This window comes from Bombina bombina, chromosome 6, assembly GCF_027579735.1.
Source record: "Bombina bombina isolate aBomBom1 chromosome 6, aBomBom1.pri, whole genome shotgun sequence".
Lineage (NCBI taxonomy): Eukaryota > Metazoa > Chordata > Amphibia > Anura > Bombinatoridae > Bombina > Bombina bombina.
In genome coordinates this window covers 899808688-899832666 of record NC_069504.1, presented here as the reverse complement: position 1 = coordinate 899832666, position 23979 = coordinate 899808688, and the positions used below count along the sequence as shown (strand labels likewise).

The window sequence follows — 23979 nt, the reverse complement described above, 5'->3', positions numbered from 1 at the left end:
TAACTTGACAGCTCATCCACTGGCTTTTTGCAGGTGTAAAAATGTGGTATGAACGGAGCGTTTGCTCCAGACTCGTATGGCAGCAAAGGGGCACGGTCCCTGTGGAGCAGAAGACTATAATAAAGGCAGGGCTTTAACTGTTTCCTCCCTGTTCTGCTTCGCACTGTATACAATTATTCATTCAGTTTTGTGCAAGGAGTTACCATTTTGCCTGATATCTTACATATAAATGATATGAAACTTTAAAGATTTTTTTTTTCTTTGAATTTTTTTTTATTTATTTATCAGAAATGGACATTAAACTCTTTGCAATTGTAGTAAAAATGCAATATATTTTGTTTAATTTTCCTGTAATTGGCTATTGAAGCGGAAAAAAATAAGATGTTTTAATACGTTAGAGCATGTCATTTGCGCACTACTGACCCTGGAGCTCTACACAATGGGGTTAAACATATAGACAAACTTGCAGGTTTGCATGAGCGAGCTGCGCCGCAACATCTGCGAAGCTGCATGCGGAACTTCATAAATGGAGCCCTAAAACTTTACACTAATTTCTTCAATATTTAAACAGCTTAAATATAAGTTAAAAAAATGCCTCTGCGTATTATTATAGGATTATTTTTTGCGTTGAATACGTCATGATATCTAGCATTTCTTTTGCATTTTATGTCCCTTTAACATGCAAATGCATTCTGTTTGCTTTTAAACTCAGTATTATTGACTTTTAAACACAGTATTATTGACCTGAAATTCAAAACTGTTCGGTCATGCACATGAAATTATTCTCTTTAAACATTTTAAAATAGTTTTTGTTTTTACGTGGAAAAAAGTTCAAATTGTATTTTTATTTTATTTTGAAACTAAAAAAAGTAAACACTGGTCCATGGGAAATCAGTCCAATGGTAGAACTGTCACACTTTATTGGTGGATAATGACAGATAAGCTTGACAAATAAAGCATCACTTTTACAAGGAGAAAAATACAACTTTAATACATTCTAATTAGTCCTATTTTAGATACAACATAGAAAACAATTTCTTTAATTCCCCTTTTAAGCTTCAGCTATGTTGCAAAAATAAATATTGGCGCATCCTCCTGCTACTTCAGCAGGAGATAATCCTTTTCTGTTTGAAGCACTTCCAATAACCTGACCAAAGGCTTCCCGATGGGAGCAAATCCCTCCCCTGTACTCAGCAGTTTGACCTGTCCCCAGGGCTTGGGCCTCCCCTAGTTTCATCTGACACAGGTTAAATGCCTTTCACACTTTAATTGAGTAAAATTGCTATGATGTGGCAGCAAATTATTTTTTTTTCAAGTTTTTCCGTGCTGAAAAATGTAAGTGAGTGGTGTTGGCAAATGACTATTGATTTGGGGAAGCATGTTTTAAATTTCTTTTGGCAGCTCTATATTACAGTTACAAGCTGGATTAGTCAGAGCGTTTATAAATAACCCTAAAGCAAGCTTTTGATTGAAACAGGTTGCGTCTTATTCTATTCCTTCTGATGCAAGTGTTTTCAAATTTAATTTATGCTTTCGCATATCCTATCTCTATATTCCTACCCCCTGCTACATATAAATCTTAATTTATATGTCTGTTCTGACGGCTGCAGAAATATTCAAGTGCATTGTATAAGATGTACATCAAGATACTGTCTTTTTATGCCTGAGGGATCCATTGTACAAAAAACAGAATGAGCAATATGCTAATATTAGACAAGTTAAATACATGTAGTCAAGTGTGTAATAGGTAAGGATCACATAACCTGTATATGATGGCCAGGAATAGGGGATTTGATTAATATGGGCTGTACTGAGCCTGCAGTGTATGCTAAAAAGGATCAGGATGTTCTTTATGATGTGCATCAAATTAAATTATGATGGGCAGGACCAGGGCTACTGTGTAAAATGGACATTCTCTTTAGTTTCATGTATAATGCACAAAATCTGGGCTGCCCTGTGTGAGGAAGAAAATCTGGGCAGCTCAGCATGGAGGGCAAATTTGGAGCTTCCCAGTATGAATATAAGGGACAAAATCTGGGTTGCTCAGTATGAGTGGCAAATTTGTGGATGCTGTGTATGTGGGGCAAGATCAGGGCTCCCCTGAATGAGGGGCAAGTTTGGGGCTGCCTTGCATGAGGTGAAAGATTGGGGTTGCCCTGCATGAGGGGCAACATCGAAGCTGCCCTGCAATGGGGCAAGTTTGAGGCTCCTGGGTTGCGGCTCCCCTCCATGATGTGCAAGGTTGGGGCTGCCCTGAATGAGGAGCAACATCTGGGCTGCCTGGCATGATGGGCAACATTGGGTCTGCCCTGCATGAGGGGCAACATTGGGTCTGCCCTGTGTGAGGAGCAACATCGGGTCTGCCCGGCGTGAGGGGCAACATCGGGTCTGCCCGGCGTGAGGGGCAACATCGGGTCTGCCCGGCGTGAGGGGCAACATCGGGTCTGCCCTGCGTGAGGGGCAACATCGGGTCTGCCCGGCGTGAGGGGCAACATCGGGTCTGCCCGGCGTGAGGGGCAACATCGGGTCTGCCCGGCGTGAGGGGCAACATCGGGTCTGCCCGGCGTGAGGGGCAACATCGGGTCTGCCCGGCGTGAGGGGCAACATCGGGTCTGCCCGGCGTGAGGGGCAACATCGGGTCTGCCCGGCGTGAGGGGCAACATCGGGTCTGCCCGGCGTGAGGGGCAACATCGGGTATGCCCGGCGTGAGGGGCAACATTGGGTATGCCCGGCGTGAGGGGCAACATTGGGTATGCCCGGCGTGAGGGGCAACATCGGGGCTGCCCTGCATGAGGGGCAACATCGGGGCTGCCCTGTATGTAGGACAGGACTGAGGCTGTCCTGTGTGATGAGTGAGATTCAGCTGCCATTTGTGACTTCAGGATTGGAACTGCTGTTTTATGTTTGGCAAAATCAGGGTGTAGCATGTGAATTGCAGGATAAGTGCAGCTGTGTTTGATGGGAAACTTCAGGGTTGCAGGGTCAGTACTGTCATGTAGGTGAGAACAGCTGTGAACAATGACAGAATGTAGAGTCAAGGCCGCAATGTATGACTGCCAGGTTTAGGACGATTTAGGAGACACCTGAGTCTGCCAAGTGAGGATACAAAAGCATGCCATTTTCTACTTATTTTATTTTTTTGTGAATTTACTTAGTAATTTTTCTGTGTTTATGCTTTTCTCTTTCTATACTCCTTATTACTCTTTGATATTACAACATTAAATGAAAATAACATTTGTAGTGCAAGAATGTACCTAGAAGCTCAGCTGTGGTATCACAAAACAATATAAATTAGGATTATATAAAAGACCATGTGGAGTTTGATTTACTGCTTTATCATTTAACATATTTATTTCTCCATATCAATGTCTCTTTCATCCATGGGAACCAAACATACTTGTGCATCTCTTGAAAATATTTGCGCACAAGGCAACATTTGATTGAAGAATTGTGCTGGAGCATGCAGCTGAAATCTGCAGCAAGCTGAACACACATTATCCATCAATGACAAGTGATCTCTCTTTTCTCTATAGGTCATTCCGTTGGATATCACTGTGGAACTGCAGAGACAGATTATGTCGGAGCTGGAGATCCTGTACAAGGTGCGTATGCCTGATGGTGCTTTCATTCTGGGTGTTTGGGTCAGTAATGTAGATTAAAACATAGCACAGCCTAACACCACCATTTTCCTCTTGATTTATAGTGTGACTCTCTGTATATAATTGGGTTTTACGGAGCATTTTTTGTGGAAAATCGGATATCCATCTGTACAGAGTTTATGGATGGTGAGTTTAATGCATGTGTCTGGAGAGTTATTGAGGTGTTGATACCTGAGGATGCTGTGCATTTTCACGCTTGGCAGCATATTTCTCTGTGAGCCGCATAGGTTAGTGTGTGTATCTGTTAGTCACAGATAACATGAACTTTACTCATCAGTGAGTGAATCTGTATTTGTTTGTGTACCAAGGGCAAAGTGTATATTATTATTCACAACATGTTATCTCTAGGAAGCCCAGAGCCAGTATCTGTAGCGTGCCTAGAGCCAGTATCTGTAGCGTGCCTAGAGCCAGTATCTGTAGCGTGCCTAGAGCCAGTATCTGTAGCGTGCCTTGAGCCAGTATCTGTAGCATGCCTTGAGCCAGTATCTGTAGCGGGCCTAGAGCCAGTATCTGTAGCATGCTTAGTTACAGTATCTGTAGCATGCTTAGTGCCAGTATCTGTAGCATGCCTAGAGCCAGTATCTGTAGCATGCTTAGTTACAGTATCTGTAGCATGCCTAGTGCCAGCATCTGTAGCATGCTTAGTGCCAGTATCTGTAGCATGCCTAGTGCCAGTATCTGTAGCATGCTTAGTTACAGTATCTGTAGCATGCTTAGTGCCAGTATCTGTAGCATGCCTAGTGCCAGTATCTGTAGCATGCTTAGTGCCAGTATCTGTAGCATGCCTAGTGCCAGTATCTGTAGCATGCTTAGTGCCAGTATCTGTAGCATGCCTAGAGCCAGTATCTGTAGCATGCTTAGTTACAGTATCTGTAGCGTGCCTCGAGCCAGCATCTGTAGCATGCTTAGTGCCAGTATCTGTAGCATGCTTAGTTACAGTATCTGTAGCATGCTTAGTTACAGTATCTGTAGCATGCTTAGTGCCAGTATCTGTAGCATGCCTAGTGCCAGTATCTGTAGCATGCCTAGAGCCAGTATCTGTAGCATGCTTAGTTACAGTATCTGTAGCATGCTTAGTTACAGTATCTGTAGCATGCCTAGTGCCAGTATCTGTAGCATGCCTAGTGCCAGTATCTGTAGCATGCCTAGAGCCAGTATCTGTAGCATGCTTAGTTACAGTATCTGTAGCGTGCCTCGAGCCAGCATCTGTAGCATGCTTAGTGCCAGTATCTGTAGCATGCTTAGTTACAGTATCTGTAGCATGCTTAGTTACAGTATCTGTAGCATGCTTAGTGCCAGTATCTGTAGCATGCCTAGAGCCAGTATCTGTAGCATGCTTAGTTACAGTATCTGTAGCATGCCTCGAGCCAGCATCTGTAGCATGCCTAGAGCCAGTATCTGTAGCGTGCCTAGAGCCAGTATCTGTAGCGTGCCTAGTTACAGTATCTGTAGCATGCTTAGTTACAGTATCTGTAGCGTGCCTCGAGCCAGCATCTGTAGCATGTTTAGTGCCAGTGTCTGTAGCATGCTTAGTGTCAGTATCTGTAGCATGCCTAGAGCCAGTATCTGTAGCATGCTTAGTTACAGTATCTGTAGCATGCCTTAAGCCAGCATCTGTAGCGTGCCTAGAGCCAGCATCTGTAGCGTGCCTAGAGCCAGCATCTGTAGCGTGCCTAGAGCCAGCATCTGTAGCATGCTTAGTGTCAGTATCTGTAACTGACCTAGAGCCAGCATCTGTATGCCTAGTGCCTGGATCCAGCATATGTATCATGCCTTATGCCAGTATCTGTAGCATGCCTTATGCCAGTATCTGTAGCATGCCTAGTGCCAGTATCTGTAGCATGCCTAGTGCCAGTATCTGTAGCATGCCTAGTGCCAGTATCTGTAGCATGCCTAGAGCCAGTATATGTAGCATGCCTAGTGCCAGTATCTGTAGCATGCCTAGGCCAGTATCTGTAGCATGCCTAGTGCCAGTATCTGTAGCATGCCTAGTGCCAGTATCTGTAGCATGCCTAGAGCCAGTATATGTAGCATGCCTAGTGCCAGTATCTGTAGCATGCCTAGGCCAGTATCTGTAGCATGCCTAGTGCCAGTATCTGTAGCATGCCTAGTGCCAGTATCTGTAGCATGCCTAGAGCCAGTATATGTAGCATGCCTAGTGCCAGTATCTGTAGCATGCCTAGGCCAGTATCTGTAGCATGCCTAGTGCCAGTATCTGTAGCATGCCTAGTGCCAGTATCTGTAGCATGCCTAGAGCCAGTATATGTAGCATGCCTAGTGCCAGTATCTGTAGCATGCCTAGGCCAGTATCTGTAGCATGCCTAGTGCCAGTATCTGTAGCATGCCTAGTGCCAGCATCTGTAGCATGCCTAGAGCCAGTATATGTAGCATGCCTAGTGCCAGTATCTGTAGCATGCCTAGGCCAGTATCTGTAGCATGCCTAGTGCCAGTATCTGTAGCATGCCTAGTGCCAGTATCTGTAGCATGCCTAGGCCAGTATCTGTAGCATGCCTAGGTCAGTATCTGTAGCATGCCTAGTGCCAGTATCTGTAGCATGCCTAGTGCCAGTATCTGTAGCATGCCTAGTGCCAGCATCTGTAGCTTGCCTAGAGCCAGTATATGTAGCATTCCTAGAGCCAGTATCTGTAACATGCCATATCCCAGTATCTGTAGCATGCCTAGTACTTAAATGAACACATAACTTACACAGATCCCTCTATATGCATAGTTGTCAGGGTTGTATCTATTTCTCCCTCACAGACTCGCCTCTCTGCAGTCTTCTTTCTCTTACTTTTTAACTCTCTTGCCCTAAAGCCTATCTCTCTTCTCTCTCTCTCTCTCTCCTCTCTCTCTGTCTCTCTCTGTCCCTTATCTCCCCCGTTCTCTCTCCTCACTCACTTATTTAGTAAGCACAATATAGAGTGCTTTCCACAATCACCAGTGAGCTTATCTATAGCATATGCAGCAGTTTGTTTACTAATGTGTCTAGCTGCCGTGTAATGGAAGTACTTATAGGGACACTAAACCCAATTTTTTTCTTTCATGATTCAGATAGAGCATGCAATTTTAAGCAACTTTCTAATTTACTCCTATTATCAATTTTCCTTCGTTCTCTTGCTATCTTTATTTGAAAAAGAAGGCATCTACGCTTTTTGTTTGGTTCAGGACTCTGGACAGCACTTTTTTATTGGTGGATGGATTTATCCACCAATCGGCAAGAACAACCCAGGTTGTTCACCAAAAATGGCCCGGCATCTAAACTTACATTCTTGCATTTCAAATAAAGATACCAAAAGAATGAAGAAAAAATTATAATAGGCACAAATGATAAAGTTGCTTAAAATGTCATGCTCTATCTGAATCAGGAAAGAAAAAAATTGGGTTCAGTGTCTCTGTGAAGGAAGTGTGTCTACTCAGTAGTTTCTTCCGTTTGTCACACAGGTGGTTCTCTGGATGTGTACAGAAGGATTCCAGAGCAGGTCCTTGGAAGAATCGCTGTTGCTGTAAGTCTTCTTCTCTTTATCATTATACTTCAGTACACTACTTATGTTTTTGGGGTTTTTAAGGACCATATCTGATAAAGTACTAGGTATCTACACACATTTATAATGCAAAACTATGTCAGTAATGATTTAAACACCCTATTGGATCAGTTCCAACAATATTATCCTGTTTTATTTCTTTTCAGTGGTGTCTTCCATTCCATCATTCTCCACCTCTCCCCTCACTCTTTCATACCTGCTGCTCTGTAGTCTTTCATCAGTAGCTTTTCAACGTCCCCTGCAAATGGCATAGGGCAGCCTTGTCTGTGTCTTCTTGGTTCTTTGAGGATATAGCACCTGTAAAATGCATCTATGAAAAGATGGTATATTGTTACTTAATATCTCCTGTCAGATTTAGTAGGATGTTTTTTTTTCTGTAAAAAGATGTAAGGTGTCAATTAATAGAAAGTTTTTGTAGCCATAATGGAGAGTAAGATTAGAACTTAACACATTACTTGTAATAAACATCTAAACAATCTATGTAATTAATGCCAGAGTTCAGTTTCATGTTCAAATGTAAAAAAAAAAATAGCAGTGCAAATTTTGCTTTCAGAATTCACGCAATAGAAAATGCAAAGATAAGCTCTGCACCCCCAAAAAAAATATTTCATAGAAAAATATCACTGCAACACCTTAGCCAGGAAGTCTTCCATTTACAACAAAAGGTTCAGCATTTTTTTATGATAATAATAGTAATAATAATAATTGCAACAACAATATATATTATGATTTAGTAGTGGAGTATTTTAAAACAGGAAGTTCCCTATTGATTGGTTTGTGAATTTAAACTTAAAGGGACAGTATACACCAATTTTCATATAACTGCATGTAATAGACACTACTATAAAAGAAGAATATGCACAGATACTAATCTAAACATCCAGTATAAAACCTTTAAAAACTGACTTAGAAGCTCCCAGTTTAGCATTGTTGATGCCGGTAGTCTGGGACACCCACTGAAAGGGGCTGGGTAAACAAAAAGCAGACACTCCCCCGCCCCCTCTCTCTACATATGAAAAGACAGATAACATAAACAGGAGTCACCATTTGTCTGTAAACTCATGTATACCTCTAACACTGTGGGGCTTGGTTAGGAGAAAATCAGCACAATGTTCTTAAAAAATAAGCAAAACTATACATTTATTATAAAAACCCTCCCAGGTGGGCTATATACATGGATCATCTACAAAACATTTATGCAAAGAAATGTCTAGTGTACAATGTCCCTTTAAAAATGTTCTATTTAAAAAATAAATAAATGTACGAGCAATGCAAAAGGCATTAACCTCAAGCTTTTAAATGTACTACACATTGATTAAGATTTGTACCTGCATCCCTCAACCTTGGAGTCGGGTGATCTATTTCTGAAGCTATTTATATAATTATTACCCATAACTGATGTAAAGGTTATGATGACCCAGTTTAAAGAAAATCCTACTGCATATGCTGTATTTACAGGATTTGCCCTTTCCCCCCCTGTTGTACATGCTTGTGCAACCTCAAAATAACTATAACATGAGGCTTCACTTTATCGTTCTCAATACGTATACATGGCAGGATATAACTGGTGATTGGAAAGTTGTTAAACTGCTTTTGATTGGTTCACTGGCCATGTTCTGTTTAGGAGCTACAATGCTTGAGGCTCCCAAACAGGGCTTTTGCAAGATTTAAATGCATAGATATCTATGATCACTAATGCCAAAATGACTTTCTTTAAAAAAAAAAAATGTTTTAATTTTTTGCATTAAAATATCCCTCTAAAGACCACATCATCCAGAACCTTTTTGAGATCTACATCCTTTATTCTCTATGGGACCATATGCTAACTTTCTGCCCATTGTACTTGACTAGCATAGGGGTGGAGGCCTTATTGCTTGATATTATAGACCCTTCTGGCTATTACATTTATTATGTAGTAAAATGTGTAGTGCAATTAGAGCATGTGGTTTTTGTTTTAGAATGTCCCTTTAATGTTAGTGCTCTTTTAAGAATGACAAGAGTTTTTTTCTCATCACTTTACAACACCTGCTTTTTAATATTCCATGTTTGTTGTATCTTTTCTTCCAGTTATTTTCTGGTTGCTGATGGTTGTTTCTCCCTTTACAGGTGTTGAAGGGCCTGACATACCTGTGGAGTTTAAAGATTTTACACCGAGGTGGGTGATTCTGAAATATAGAAATGGTTAAAATGTATATTATTAATATATTTATTCTTATTATTATTAATCCTACATAGAATATTTAAAGGGACACTGAACCCAAAATTTTTCTTTCATGATTCAGATAGAACATGTAATTTTAAGCAACTTTCTAATTTACTCCTCTATTATCAATTTTTCGTCATTCTCTTGCTATCTTTATTTGAAAAGCAAAAATGTAAGTTTAGAAGCCGGCCCATTTTTATTCACAACCTGGGTTGTCCTTGCTGATTTGACAGCACCAATAAACAAGTTCTGTCCAGGGTGCTGAACCAAAAAATGGCTGGCTCCTTAGCTTAGATTGCCTTCTTTTTCAAATAAAGATAACAAGAGATAACAAAGAAAATTGATAATAGGAGTAAATTAGAAAGTTGCTTAAAATTGCATGCTCTATCTGAATCATGAAAGAAACAATTTGGGTTTAGTGTCCCTTTAAGGTTGCCTCTCTGTTTATTGCCTTTGTGGTTTGACCTAAGCAACTGGAAGAAGGGATGAATAACTTAAGTGGTCAAGAGTATAGTAGTGCAATGCAATACTTGTTTCTGAAGTACCCCTGACAGAGCAGTTTTTAAACTATCCATACTGGGATATATACTGTAAGTTGTATTCATCTGTCCTTAGATTTAATACTAGAAGTGAAAATAAATAGCTGTACTAATGAAGTTGTAGTGGATTAAAGTAGAGTGTCACTGCTGGAATACCAGAATATGTCGATTTAGATTATAACATTTAACATGCAGAGTAGAATAGGAAATTTATATGAAACTTGGGAGCCTGCTACAATGTATAGGAACCACTTTGAGAGCCAGTAAAATATTTATTATATAGAGTAGTCCAAAAAGTTAGGAGCCAAAAGTAACATTTTAGGAGCCGTGGCTTCATTGCTTCTAGTATTTATAAGCCCTGTCCTAATTCTACACAACAAAGTGCTACTGGTGTAATCCGTTGATTTAAAATGAAAAGCTTTCTCAGTCGTGGACCTATGTTCACCCATAAAATGTATCAAGGTCTGTGTAGACATAAAGTGCAGTGTAGTTTTGGAGTTTTCACATAGATCTTAAAGGGACACTCAAGTCAAAATTAAACTTTTGTGATTCAGATAAAGCATGCAATTTCTCCAACATAGGTGTGTCCGGTCCACGGCGTCATCCTTACTTGTGGGATATTCTCTTCCCCAACAGGAAATGGCAAAGAGCCCAGCAAAGCTGGTCACATGATCCCTCCTAGGCTCCGCCTTCCCCAGTCATTCTCTTTGCCGTTGTACAGGCAACATCTCCACGGAGATGGCTTAGAGTTTTTTAGTGTTTAACTGTAGTTTTTATTATTCAATCAAGAGTTTGTTATTTTAAAATAGTGCTGGTATGTACTATTTACTCTGAAACAGAAAAGAGATGAAGATTTCTGTTTGTAAGAGGAAAATGATTTTAGCAACCGTTACTAAAATCGATGGCTGTTTCCACACAGGACTGTTGAGAGGAATTAACTTCAGTTGGGGGAACGGTGAGCAGACTTTTGCTGCTTGAGGTATGACACATTCTAACAAGACGATGTAATGCTGGAAGCTGTCATTTTCCCTATGGGATCCGGTAAGCCATTTTTATTACAGACAGAAAAAAAGGGCTTCACAAGGGCTTTTTAAGACTGTAGACATTTTCTGGGCTAAATCGATTTATATATAAACATATTTTATACTCCATAGCCTTGAGGAATTATTTTAATCTTGGGAATTTTGTAAAATAACCGGCAGGCACTGTATTGGACACCTTATTCTCTAGGGGCTTTCCCTAATCATAGGCAGAGTCTCATTTTCGCGCCTGTATTGCGCACTTGTTTTTGAGAAGCATGACATGCAGATGCATGTGTGAGGAGCTCTGATACATAGAAAAGACTTTCTGAAGGCGTCATTTGGTATCGTATTCCCCTTTGGGCTTGGTTGGGTCTCAGCAAAGCAGATACCAGGGACTGTAAAGGGGTTAAATATAAAAACGGCTCCGGTTCCGTTATTTTAAGGGTTAAAGCTTCCAAATTTGGTGTGCAATACTTTTAAGGCTTTAAGACACTGTGGTGAAATTTTGGTGAATTTTGAACAATTCCTTCATACTTTTTCGCAATTGCAGTAATAAAGTGTGTTCAGTTTAAAATTTAAAGTGACAGTAACGGTTTTATTTTAAAACGTTTTTTGTACTTTGTTATCAAGTTTATGCCTGTTTAACATGTCTGAACTACCAGATAGACTGTGTTCTGAATGTGGGGAAGCCAAGGTTCCTTCTCATTTAAATAGATGTGATTTATGTGACACAAAATTTAGAGAAAATGATGCCCAAGATGATTCCTCAAGTGAGGGGAGTAAGCATGGTACTGCATCATCCCCTCCTTCGTCTACACCAGTCTTGCCCACACAGGAGGCCCCTAGTACATCTAGCGCGCCAATACTCCTTACTATGCAACAATTAACGGCTGTAATGGATAATTCTATCAAAAACATTTTAGCCAAAATGCCCACTTATCAGCGAAAGCGCGACTGCTCTGTTTTAGAAAATACTGAAGAGCATGAGGACGCTGATGATATTGGTTCTGAAGGGCCCCTACACCAGTCTGAGGGGGCCAGGGAGGTTTTGTCTGAGGGAGAAATTTCAGATTCAGGGAAAATTTCTCAACAAGCTGAACCTGATGTGATTACTTTTAAATTTAAGTTGGAACATCTCCGCGCTCTGCTTAAGGAGGTGTTATCCACTCTGGATGATTGTGAGAATTTGGTCATTCCAGAGAAACTATGTAAAATGGACAAGTTCCTAGAGGTCCCGGGGCCCCCCGAAGCTTTTCCTATACCCAAGCGGGTGGCGGACATTGTAAATAAAGAATGGGAAAGGCCCGGTATACCTTTCGTCCCTCCCCCCATATTTAAAAAATTGTTTCCTATGGTCGACCCCAGAAAGGACTTATGGCAGACAGTCCCCAAGGTCGAGGGGGCGGTTTCTACTCTAAACAAACGCACCACTATACCCATAGAAGATAGTTGTGCTTTCAAAGATCCTATGGATAAAAAATTAGAAGGTTTGCTTAAAAAGATGTTTGTTCAGCAAGGTTACCTTCTACAACCAATTTCATGCATTGTCCCTGTCACTACAGCCGCGTGTTTCTGGTTCGATGAGCTAGAAAAGGCGATCAATAATAATTCTTCTTCTTATGAGGAGATTATGGACAGAATTCGTGCTCTTAAATTGGCTAATTCTTTCACCCTAGACGCCACTTTGCAATTGGCTAGGTTAGCGGCGAAAAATTCTGGGTTTGCTATTGTGGCGCGCAGAGCGCTTTGGTTAAAATCTTGGTCAGCAGATGCGTCTTCCAAGAACAAATTGCTTAACATTCCTTTCAAGGGGAAAACGCTGTTTGGCCCTGACTTGAAAGAGATTATCTCTGATATCACTGGGGGCAAGGGCCACGCCCTTCCTCAGGATAGGTCTTTCAAGGCCAAAAATAAACCTAATTTTCGTCCCTTTCGCAGAAACGGACCAGCCCCAAGTGCTACGTCCTCTAAGCAGCAGGGTAATACTTCTCAAGCCAAACCAGCCTGGAGACCAATGCAAGGCTGGAACAAAGGAAAGCAGGCCAAGAAACCTGCCACTGCTACCAAGACAGCATGAGATGTTGGCCCCCGATCCGGGACCGGATCTGGTGGGGGGCAGACTCTCTCTCTTCGCTCAGGCTTGGGCAAGAGATGTTCTGGATCCTCGGGCGCTAGAAATAGTCTCCCAAGGTTATCTTCTGGAATTCAAGGGGCTTCCCCCAAGGGGGAGGTTCCACAGGTCTCAATTGTCTTCAGACCACATAAAAAAACAGGCATTCTTGCATTGTGTAGAAGACCTGTTAAAAATGGGAGTGATTCATCCTGTTCCATTAGGAGAACAAGGGATGGGGTTCTACTCCAATCTGTTCGTAGTTCCCAAAAAAGAGGGAACGTTCAGACCAATCTTAGATCTCAAGATCCTAAACAAGTTTCTCAAGGTTCCATCGTTCAAAATGGAAACCATTCAAACAATTCTTCCTTCCATCCAGGAAGGTCAATTCATGACCACGGTGGATTTAAAGGATGTGTATCTACATATTCCTATCCACAAGGAACATCATCGGTTCCTAAGGTTCGCATTCCTGGACAAGCATTACCAGTTTGTGGCACTTCCGTTCGGATTAGCCACTGCTCAAAGGATTTTCACAAAGGTACTAGGGTCCCTTCTAGCGGTGCTAAGACCAAGGGGCATTGCAGTAGTACCTTACTTGGACGACATTCTGATTCAAGCGTCGTCCCTTCCTCAAGCAAAGGCTCACACGGACATTGTCCTGGCCTTTCTCAGATCTCACGGATGGAAAGTGAACGTAGAAAAGAGTTCTCTATCTCCGTCAACAAGGGTTCCCTTCTTGGGAACAATAATAGACTCCTTAGAAATGAGGATTTTTCTGACAGAGGCCAGAAAAACAAAACTTCTGAACTCTTGTCAAATACTTCATTCTGTTCCTCTTCCTTCCATAGCGCAGTGCATGGAAGTAATAGGTTTGATGGTAGCGGCAATGGACATAGTTCCTTTTGCGCGCATTCATCTAAGACCATTACAACTGTGCATGCTCAGTCAGTGGAATGGGGACTATACAGACTTTTCTCCGACGATACAAGTAAATCAGAGGACCAGAGATTCACTCCGTTGGTGGCTGTCCCTGGACAACCTGTCACAGGGGATGAGCTTCCGCAGACCAGAGTGGGTCATTGTCACGACCGACGCCAGTCTGGTGGGCTGGGGCGCGGTCTGGGGACCCCTGAAAGCTCAGGGTCTTTGGTCTCGGGAAGAATCTCTTCTACCGATAAATATTCTGGAACTGAGAGCGATATTCAATGCTCTCAAGGCTTGGCCTCAGCTAGCAAAGGCCAAGTTCATACGGTTTCAATCAGACAACATGACAACTGTTGCGTACATCAACCATCAGGGGGGAACAAGGAGTTCCCTGGCGATGGAAGAAGTGACCAAAATCATTCAATGGGCGGAGACTCACTCCTGCCACTTGTCTGCAATCCACATCCCAGGAGTGGAAAATTGGGAAGCGGATTTTCTGAGTCGTCAGACATTTCATCCGGGGGAGTGGGAACTCCATCCGGAAATCTTTGCCCAAATTACTCAACTGTGGGGCATTCCAGACATGGATCTGATGGCCTCTCGTCAGAACTTCAAGGTTCCTTGCTACGGGTCCAGATCCAGGGATCCCAAGGCGACTCTAGTAGATGCACTAGTAGCACCTTGGACCTTCAAACTAGCTTATGTATTCCCGCCGTTTCCTCTCATCCCCAGGCTGGTAGCCAGGATCAATCAGGAGAGGGCATCGGTGATCTTGATAGCTCCTGCGTGGCCACGCAGGACTTGGTATGCAGACCTGGTGAATATGTCATCGGCTCCACCATGGAAGCTACCTTTGAGACGAGACCTTCTTGTTCAAGGTCCGTTCGAACATCCGAATCTGGTCTCACTCCAACTGACTGCTTGGAGATTGAACGCTTGATCTTATCAAAGCGAGGATTCTCAGATTCTGTCATTGATACTCTTGTTCAGGCCAGAAAGCCTGTAACTAGAAAAATTTACCACAAAATATGGAAAAAATATATCTGTTGGTGTGAATCTAAAGGATTCCCTTGGGACAAGGTAAAAATTCCTAAGATTCTATCCTTTCTTCAAGAAGGTTTGGAGAAAGGATTATCTGCAAGTTCCTTGAAGGGACAGATTTCTGCCTTGTCTGTGTTACTTCACAAAAAGCTGGCAGCTGTGCCAGATGTTCAAGCCTTTGTTCAGGCTCTGGTTAGAATCAAGCCTGTTTACAAACCTTTGACTCCTCCTTGGAGTCTCAATTTAGTTCTTTCAGTTCTTCAGGGGGTTCCGTTTGAACCCTTACATTCCGTTGATATTAAGTTATTATCTTGGAAAGTTTTGTTTTTGGTTGCAATTTCTTCTGCTAGAAGAGTTTCAGAATTATCTGCTCTGCAGTGTTCTCCTCCTTATCTGGTGTTCCATGCAGATAAGGTGGTTTTACGTACTAAACCTGGTTTTCTTCCGAAAGTTGTTTCTAACAAAAACATTAACCAGGAGATAGTCGTGCCTTCTTTGTGTCCGAATCCAGTTTCAAAGAAGGAACGTCTGTTGCACAATTTGGATGTTGTTCGTGCTCTAAAATTCTATTTAGATGCTACAAAGGATTTTAGACAAACATCTTCCTTGTTTGTTGTTTATTCTGGTAAAAGGAGAGGTCAAAAAGCAACTTCTACCTCTCTCTCTTTTGGATTAAAAGCATCATCAGATTGGCTTACGAGACTGCCGGACGGCAGCCTCCTGACAGAATCACAGCTCATTCCACTAGGGCTGTGGCTTCCACATGGGCCTTCAAGAACGAGGCTTCTGTTGATCAGATATGTAAGGCAGCGACTTGGTCTTCACTGCACACTTTTACTAAATTTTACAAGTTTGATACTTTTGCTTCTTCTGAGGCTATTTTTGGGAGAAAGGTTTTGCAAGCCGTGGTGCCTTCCATCTAGGTGACCTGATTTGCTCCCTCCCTTCATCCGTGTCCTAAAGCTTTGGTATTGGTTCCCACAAGTAAGGATGACGCCGTGGACCGGACACACCTATGTTGGAGAAAACAGAATTTATGTTTACCTGATAAATTACTTTCTCCAACGGTGTGTCCGGTCCACGGCCCGCCCTGGTTTTTTAATCAGGTCTGATAATTTATTTTCTTTAACTACAGTCACCACGGTATCATATGGTTTCTCCTATGCAAATATTCCTCCTTTACGTCGGTCGAATGACTGGGGAAGGCGGAGCCTAGGAGGGATCATGTGACCAGCTTTGCTGGGCTCTTTGCCATTTCCTGTTGGGGAGGAGAATATCCCACAAGTAAGGATGACGCCGTGGACCGGACACACCGTTGGAGAAAGTAATTTATCAGGTAAACATAAATTCTGTTTTTAAACAACTTTCCAATTTACTTCCATTAACAAAATGTGCACAGTCTTTTTATATTTACACTTTTTGAGTCACCGGCTCCTTCTGAGCATGTGCAAGAATTCACAGAATATACATATATGCATTTGTCATTGGCTGATGGCTGTCACATGATACAGGGGGAGTGGAAATAGACATAAGTGAAATTTGTCAGAAAATAATCTGCACAGAATATACATATATACATTTGTCATTGGCTGATGGCTGTCACATGATACAGGGGGAGTGGAAATAGACATAAGTGAAATTTGTCAGAAAATAATCTGCACAGAATATACATATATACATTTGTCATTGGCTGATGGCTGTCACATGATACAGGGGGAGTGGAAATAGACATAAGTGAAATTTGTCAGAAAATAATCTGCACAGAATATACATATATACATTTGTCATTGGCTGATGGCTGTCACATGATACAGGGGGAGTGGAAATAGACATAAGTGAAATTTGTCAGAAAATAATCTGCACAGAATATACATATATACATTTGTCATTGGCTGATGGCTGTCACATGATACAGGGGGAGGGGAAATAGACATAAGTGAAATTTGTCAGAAAATAATCTGCACAGAATATACATATATACATTTGTCATTGGCTGATGGCTGTCACATGATACAGGGGGAGTGGAAATAGACATAAGTGAAATTTGTCAGAAAATAATCTGCACAGAATATACATATATACATTTGTCATTGGCTGATGGCTGTCACATGATACAGGGGGAGTGGAAATAGACATAAGTGAAATTTGTCAGAAAATAATCTGCACAGAATATACATATATACATTTGTCATTGGCTGATGGATGTCACATGATACAGGGGGAGTGGAAAAAGACATAAGTGAAATTTGTCAGAAAATAATCTGCTACTCATTTAAAGTTCAGACTAAGGGGCCTATTTATTAATGTGCGAGCGGACATGATCCGATATTGCGGATCATGTCCGCCGCACATCAATAAATGCTGACAGCATACACTGTCGGAATTTATCATTGCACCAGCAGTTCTTGTGAACTGCTGGTGCAACGCAGCCCCCTTCAAATTTGTGGCCAATCGGCCGCCAGCAAGGGGGTGTCAATCAACCCAATCGTATTGGATCTGGTTGATTTTTGGTGATGTCTGTCCGCCGCCTCAGCAGGCGGACAGGTTATGGAGCAGCGGTCTTTAGACCGCTGCTTCATAACTTGTGTTTCTGGTAAGCCTGAAGGCTCGCCAGAAACACAGGGCTTCAAACTCCATACGCTCAATAAATATGCCCCTAAGTGCTATTGCATTGTCTTTTTATTGTGTATTTGTTGATTATGCAAATCTACTGTATTTACCGGTCCTTTTAACAGTGCTTCTAAAATTGTACTTCTTGCTCTTAGCGTTTTGAACTATTGTAGATATATTTATATTTAAAATCTTTCCATGGCTCTTAAAGATAGTGAGCCTTGCTATTTAAGATTCCATCTGGCTTCTAAGGTATTTTATATAATTAGCACATACACTAGAGCCTGGGCACCCAAAGTTCTTTATATGGAGAACGGTTCCCTAATGGCAGGATTGAATGCAGGCCAATCAATTTATGGTATAATGCCTCAAAATATAATTAGATTAGAACGGCATTTTTTTCATGTTCCAGACAGAACATACAATGTTTAACAACTTTCGAATTTACTTCTGTTATCAATTTTGCATCATTCTCTTGGTATTCTTTATTGAAGGAGCAGCAATGCACTACTGGGAGCTAGCTGAACACATTTGGTAAGCCAATGACAAGAGGCATATATGTGCAAACGGCTAGCTACTAGCTCCTGAGCTTACCTAGGCCTGATTTTCAACAAAGGATACCAAGGGAATAAAGTAAATTAGATAATAGAAGTACCGTAAATTGGAAAGTTGTATGTTCTGTCTGGATGATGAAAGAAACATTTTGGTTTTCATGTCCCTTTAACAATTACAAAGCAAATTATTTACTATGCATGAACTTAATTTAAAGGGATATGAAACCCAAATTTCTCTTTCATGATTCAGATAGAGCATGCAATTTTAAGCAACTTTCTAATTTACTTCTATTATCAGTAGGAATGTAAGCTTAGGAGCCGGACCATTTTTGCTTCAGTACCTAGGTAGTGCTTGCTGCCACCAATCGGCAAGCGCTACCCAGGGTGTTGAACCAAAAATGAGCCTGCTCATAAACTTATATTCCTGCTTTTCAAATAAACATAACATTGTGTACAATGAGTGTAATTTCTTCTGCTGGCTGTGTTTAAAAAGCTTATCTATAGCTGGTACGCGCGGCCACAAACTTTCAGAATAGGTGGGGATACCACATGCTAAATCAACTATTTCAAATGCCAATATAAGGGTAAAGGAGCTATTTGTAAACAATTTAATACACTCCAGCAGGTAAAGTGGATCATTGGGAACAAATTAAAGGGGAGAAATTTTTTTAGTAAACTGTCCCTTTAAGAAGGTTGAGCTGCAACATTATCTGGAACATGTTATATCCTTTTTAAGGATATTTACAGGCAGGGACAAGGCACTTTTATTGTGACTAGGGGTTATTACTTTTTATTTGGGCTTTAAAGTATACTTTTTATTGTGGGCTTATTTATTTTATCTAAGCAAGCTTCTTGTTCTGGCACACTTCATGTATATAATGTGTGTTTAATGATACTTATGCATGGTATGAGGTGCTGCACAGTTTTTTTTTTTTTTTTTTTCTTATGGCTAAACAATAGGATTAACGGTCTAATCCAACATTAAAGATGGCGACGCTGACTATATTTGCGGAGGTCAGAAACGCGTGCTTGTATTTTGTATGCGCAGTTTCTCGTTGGCGAGTCATGTGATCTGCTTTCCGCTTCGATTCTCTAGCTAAGCGGCGTCTTATCTGATGCCGACATTTCCTGGATGCTCTCGTTGGGTTGGAGAGCTCTTGCTGTTTTGTCTTGGCCAATTTTTCAGTCGAAGGTCAGGTTAAGATTCCTCAGTCAGGCTGAGGTGTAGGGCTACTAAATTTGTTGGTTTAGACTCTCTCTGACCGGAATTCTGTTCTTAAAGTGACAGTACTTTATAAATTATAAAGTAAATATTAAAATATAAAAAAATTGTTTCTCTTATTTTTAATTATGGACATGGTAGACTCTTTTTTTTTTTATTATTAAATTCTTGCAATTCTGTGCTGTTTGCTTAGCTAGAACTCTTGTATGTAGAGATAGATTTTTGCCCTCATAACCCAATGTCTCTCAGGATGATGCTGTTCAGGCAATGTCACAGCTTTCTCCTCAAATGTCCCAAGCCTCAATGGTGTCACATGCAGTGCCCTGTTGTTCCTCTCAGCCTCCTGGAGGCGTTTATTTGCCTGTAGATTTTGCCACGCAGATATCTTCTGCGATACCTGCGGCATTATCTGCTTTTCCTGCATTAAGGAAAACGCAAGAGGAAAACTAAACATTTTTCAGATTATACGGTGTCTGTTCCATCTGCTGCTTTGCAGGTTACCTCCCTCATAACTCTGTTGAGGAGGCTACCTCTGTAGCTTCTGAGGGTAAAATATTAGATTCTGACAGTGTAAATCCTTGTTTTGAAGTTGAAGAAGTAACCTTCAGATTTAAGCTTGAACACCTTTGTGTATTGTTAAAGAAGGTATTGCCTAATTGGACGAGACTGACTCTTCTGTCGTAGTCAACCATGAAAAATTGAGTAAACTTGACAAATACTATGATATTGCTTCCTCTGTGGAAGTATTTACTGTTCCAGCAAAGTACAAGAACAAGTATCCTCCAATACGCTAACAGTAGTATAGGAATAATAGTAGCAGTATGCAGTAAAGCTGAAAGATGCTGGCTGAATTAATCGGTGGGCTAAAGTGGTATTTTAAGCAGGTAGGAAAGCAGGCAGGCTAACATGCATAAATGGAAACCACAGCATAGAGCAGATAATGCATTACTTGCAGACACAGTTGGTGTCACAAGCCAAACAGGGGTCAGGGTAAACTAAGACCAAAAAGACTCTGTTTTCCTGTTTTCTGGAAGGTTCCTCGATACCCCTTAAGCCATATACGAAATCCCAAGAATCGCAGTCTATCTTCACTGCTCTGCCTCTACCGCTGGTAAATCAAATTCCTCAACCACAGTCTCATACGTCCGCAGAAAACCGCCAGCTTCAACTGCATTCCTCTCAGAGATCAAGCGTTTGCCAGCTCAGCTGTGTAAAGCTTTACTCCCACTGCTGGATACGTCACCCGATCCTTCCGGTGGCAGGTGCAAGCTCCTCCGTGCTTGTAAAGGTATATATTTATATTTACTGTTCCAGTCCGTGTGATGGAGATAATTTCACAGGTATTGGAGTAGCCAGGGATACCTTTTTCCCCGTCTCCAGTTTTTAAAAAGATTTTGCCTGTTGCTTACTCAATTAAAGATTCATGGTGCACGGGGCTTTTTCTTCTTTGGTTATGAGACCTATGATCCCTATTGAGGCTAGCCGATCCTTTAAGGACAAGAAGCTGGAGGCTTATTTGCAACAGATGTTTGTTCATCAGGGTCTTCAATGGCAACCTGCAGTTTGTATTACCGCAGTAGCATGTGCTGCATCTTATTAGTGTGATGCCTTGTCCGAATGAATTTTAACAAGGAGATCCAAGATAGTATTAAGGCCATTTCCTTTATTTCTGATGCTAACATGCAGGTTATTAGACTGGGAGCCAAGATGTCTGGCTTCACTGTCCTAGCCTGAAGAGCCTTGTGGCTAAAATCTTAAAAGTCCAAGCTTCTGGCGCTTCCTTACAAGGGTAAAACCTTGCTTGGACCTGGTCTGGCAGAAATAATTTCTGATATTACGGGTGGGAAAGGGTATTTTCTATCACAAGATAAGAAGAACAGACCTAAAGAACGTCAAAGTAATTTTCGTTCCTTTTGTAACTTCAAAGGTCAAAAGTCTTCCTCTCCCTCTTCCAAGCAGGACCAGTCCAAGTCCTCTTGGATGCCCAATCAGTCTTGTAACAAGGGGAAGCAATCAAAGAAACCCTCAACTGAGTCTGTCAACATGAAGGGGAGGGCAGACTTTCCCCTGTTTTGTCAAGCATGGATACGAGATGTTCCAGATCCTTGGGCTGTGGACATAGTATCTCAGGGTTACCAAATAAAATTCAAAACCTTTCCTCCCAGGGGCAGATTCCATCTCTCAAGATTATCTGCAGACCAGGTAAGAAGAGAGGCATTCTTGAACTGCGTTCAGGACCTTTCTTCCCTGGGAGTGATTGTTCCAGTTCCAGTAAGGGAACAGGATCTAGGATTCTATTCAAATCTGTTTGTGGTTCCCAAAAAAGAGGGAACTTTTCAACCCATTTTAGACCTAAAGTGTCTAAACGAGTTTTTTAGGGTACCATCCTTCAAAATTTAAACCGTTCGTTCCATTCTTCCTTTGGTCCAAGAGGGTCAGTTCAAGTTGACCATAGATAGACCTTAAGGATCCGTATCTTCATGTTCCCATCCACAGGGATCATCACCAGTTCCTGAGATTCGCTATTCTAGACAAGCACTTTCAATTTGTGCTCTTCCTTTTGGCCTTGCCACAGCTCCCAGAATTTTCACAAAGGTTCTGGGGGCTCTCTTGGCAGTGATCAGGTCTCGGGGAATTGCAGTGGCGCCCTACCTGGACGACATGTTGGTTCAGGCGCCATCTTTTCAACAAGCAGACTTACAGAGGTCTTTTTTACATTCCCACGAATGGAAAGTGAATCTAGTGAAAAGTTCCCTTGTTTCAGGACTTCCAGCTACAAGGGTAGATTTTCTTAGGGACCATAATAGATTCCCTATCTATGAATAATTTTCTGTCAGAGGTCAGAAAATCCAAAATTCTTTCCTCTTGCCTCTCTTTACAGTCTACTGTTCGGCCATCAATGTATGGAGGTAATTGGTTTGATGTTCGCTTCCATGGACGTCATTCCCTTTGCTCGATTCCATTTGAGAGCTCTGCAGTTATGCATGCTCAAACAATGGGACAGAGACCATTCAGATCTGTCTCAGAGGATAGATCTAGTCCAGTCAACAGCAAAAAACTCTCTCCCGTGGGTTCTTTCTCAGGGCACATGCTTCGGAGACCTCCTTGGGTGATTGTGACCACGGACGCCAGCCTGATTGGCTGGGGATCAATCTGGGACTCGTTAAATGCCAGGAATCTGTTCTCCCCATAAACATTTTGGAGTTGAGAGCGATTTACAATGCTCTGATGGCTTGGCCTCAGTTGTCCTTAGCAAGGTTTATCTGGTTCCAGTTGGACAACATCACCTCAGTGGCTTACATCAACCACCAGGGAGGAACTCAGAGTTCCTTAGCCATGAAGGAGGTGGCAGGGATTATTCAGTGGGCGGAAGCTCACAATTGTATCTGCCATCTACATTCGAGGAATGGACAACTGGGAAGCGGATTTCCTGAGCAGACAGACTTTTTTTCCCTGGATTAACCCGGAAATGTGGGGTGCCGGAGTTGGATCTGATGTACTTCCAAGGTACGGTTCAAGGTCAAGAGATCCGCAGGCCGCCTTGTTAGATGCTCTGGCGGTTCCTTGGGATTTCAGTCTAGCACACCTGTTTCCTCCATATGCACTCCTCCGAGTCATTGCTCGTATCAAACAGGAGAGAGCGTTGATAATTCTAATAGCTCCTGCATAGCCTCGCAGGATCCGGTATGTAGACCTAGTAAAGATGTTATCTCTTCCATCTTGGAGGTTTCCTCAGAGGAAGGACTTTCTAATGCAGGGTCCGTTTCTCCATCTAAATCTTGTTTCTCTGAAGCTGGCTGCTTGGAGATTGAACGCTTAGTTCTGTCTAGACGTGGGTTTTCTGAGTCAGTCATTGAGACCATGATCCAGGCTTGTAAGCCTGTTACTCGTAAAATGTTCTATAAGGTATTGACAAATACCTTTTATTTGTGTGAATCTAAGGGCTACTCTTGGAGTAGGGTTAGGATTTCTAGAATTTTGTCTTTTCTCCAGGAATGTCTGGAGTAAGGATTGTCAGTCAGTTCTCTGAAAGGTCAGATTTCTGCTTTATCGATTTTGTTACTCTAGCGTCTGGTGGACATGACAGATGTTCAATCTTTTTGTCAGGCCCTGGTCAGTATCAGGCCTGTGTTTAAACGTGTTGCTCCTCCTTGGAGCCTTAACCTTGTTTTAAAGTTTTGCAGCAGGCTCCGTTTGAGCCTTTGCATTCCATAGATATTTAGTTGTTATCTTGGAAGGTTTTGTTTCTTATTGCTATTTTTTCTGCTCGGTGAGTTTCAGAGATATCGGCTTTGCAGTGTGATGCTCCTTACCTTATTTTTCATGTGGATAAGGCGGTCCTGCGTATTAAGTTGGGATTTCTCTCTAATGTGGTTTTGGATAGAAATATTAATTAGGAAATTGTTGTTCCTTCTCTCTGTCCCAATCCTCCTCCTAATAAGGAACGTCTGTTGCACAACATGGATGTTGTGCACACTCTAACATACTACCTGCAGGCGTCTAAGGATTTTCGCCAATCTTCTGCCCTGTTTGTTTATTTCTCAGGAAAG

General features: G+C 41.8%; 1 protein-coding gene across 2 annotated transcripts in view; it reads left to right on the top strand.

The window, feature by feature from the left end:
- Positions 1–23979, top strand: part of MAP2K5 (mitogen-activated protein kinase kinase 5) — a 314237-nt gene that overhangs the window by 130605 nt on the left and 159653 nt on the right. For both annotated transcript variants that reach the window (XM_053718510.1, XM_053718509.1), the window contains exons 10-13: positions 3534–3602; positions 3704–3785; positions 7101–7162; positions 9308–9356. In XM_053718510.1, the coding sequence (XP_053574485.1) occupies positions 3534–3602; positions 3704–3785; positions 7101–7162; positions 9308–9356 (262 nt within the window). The remainder of the gene's footprint in view (positions 1–3533; positions 3603–3703; positions 3786–7100; positions 7163–9307; positions 9357–23979) is intronic.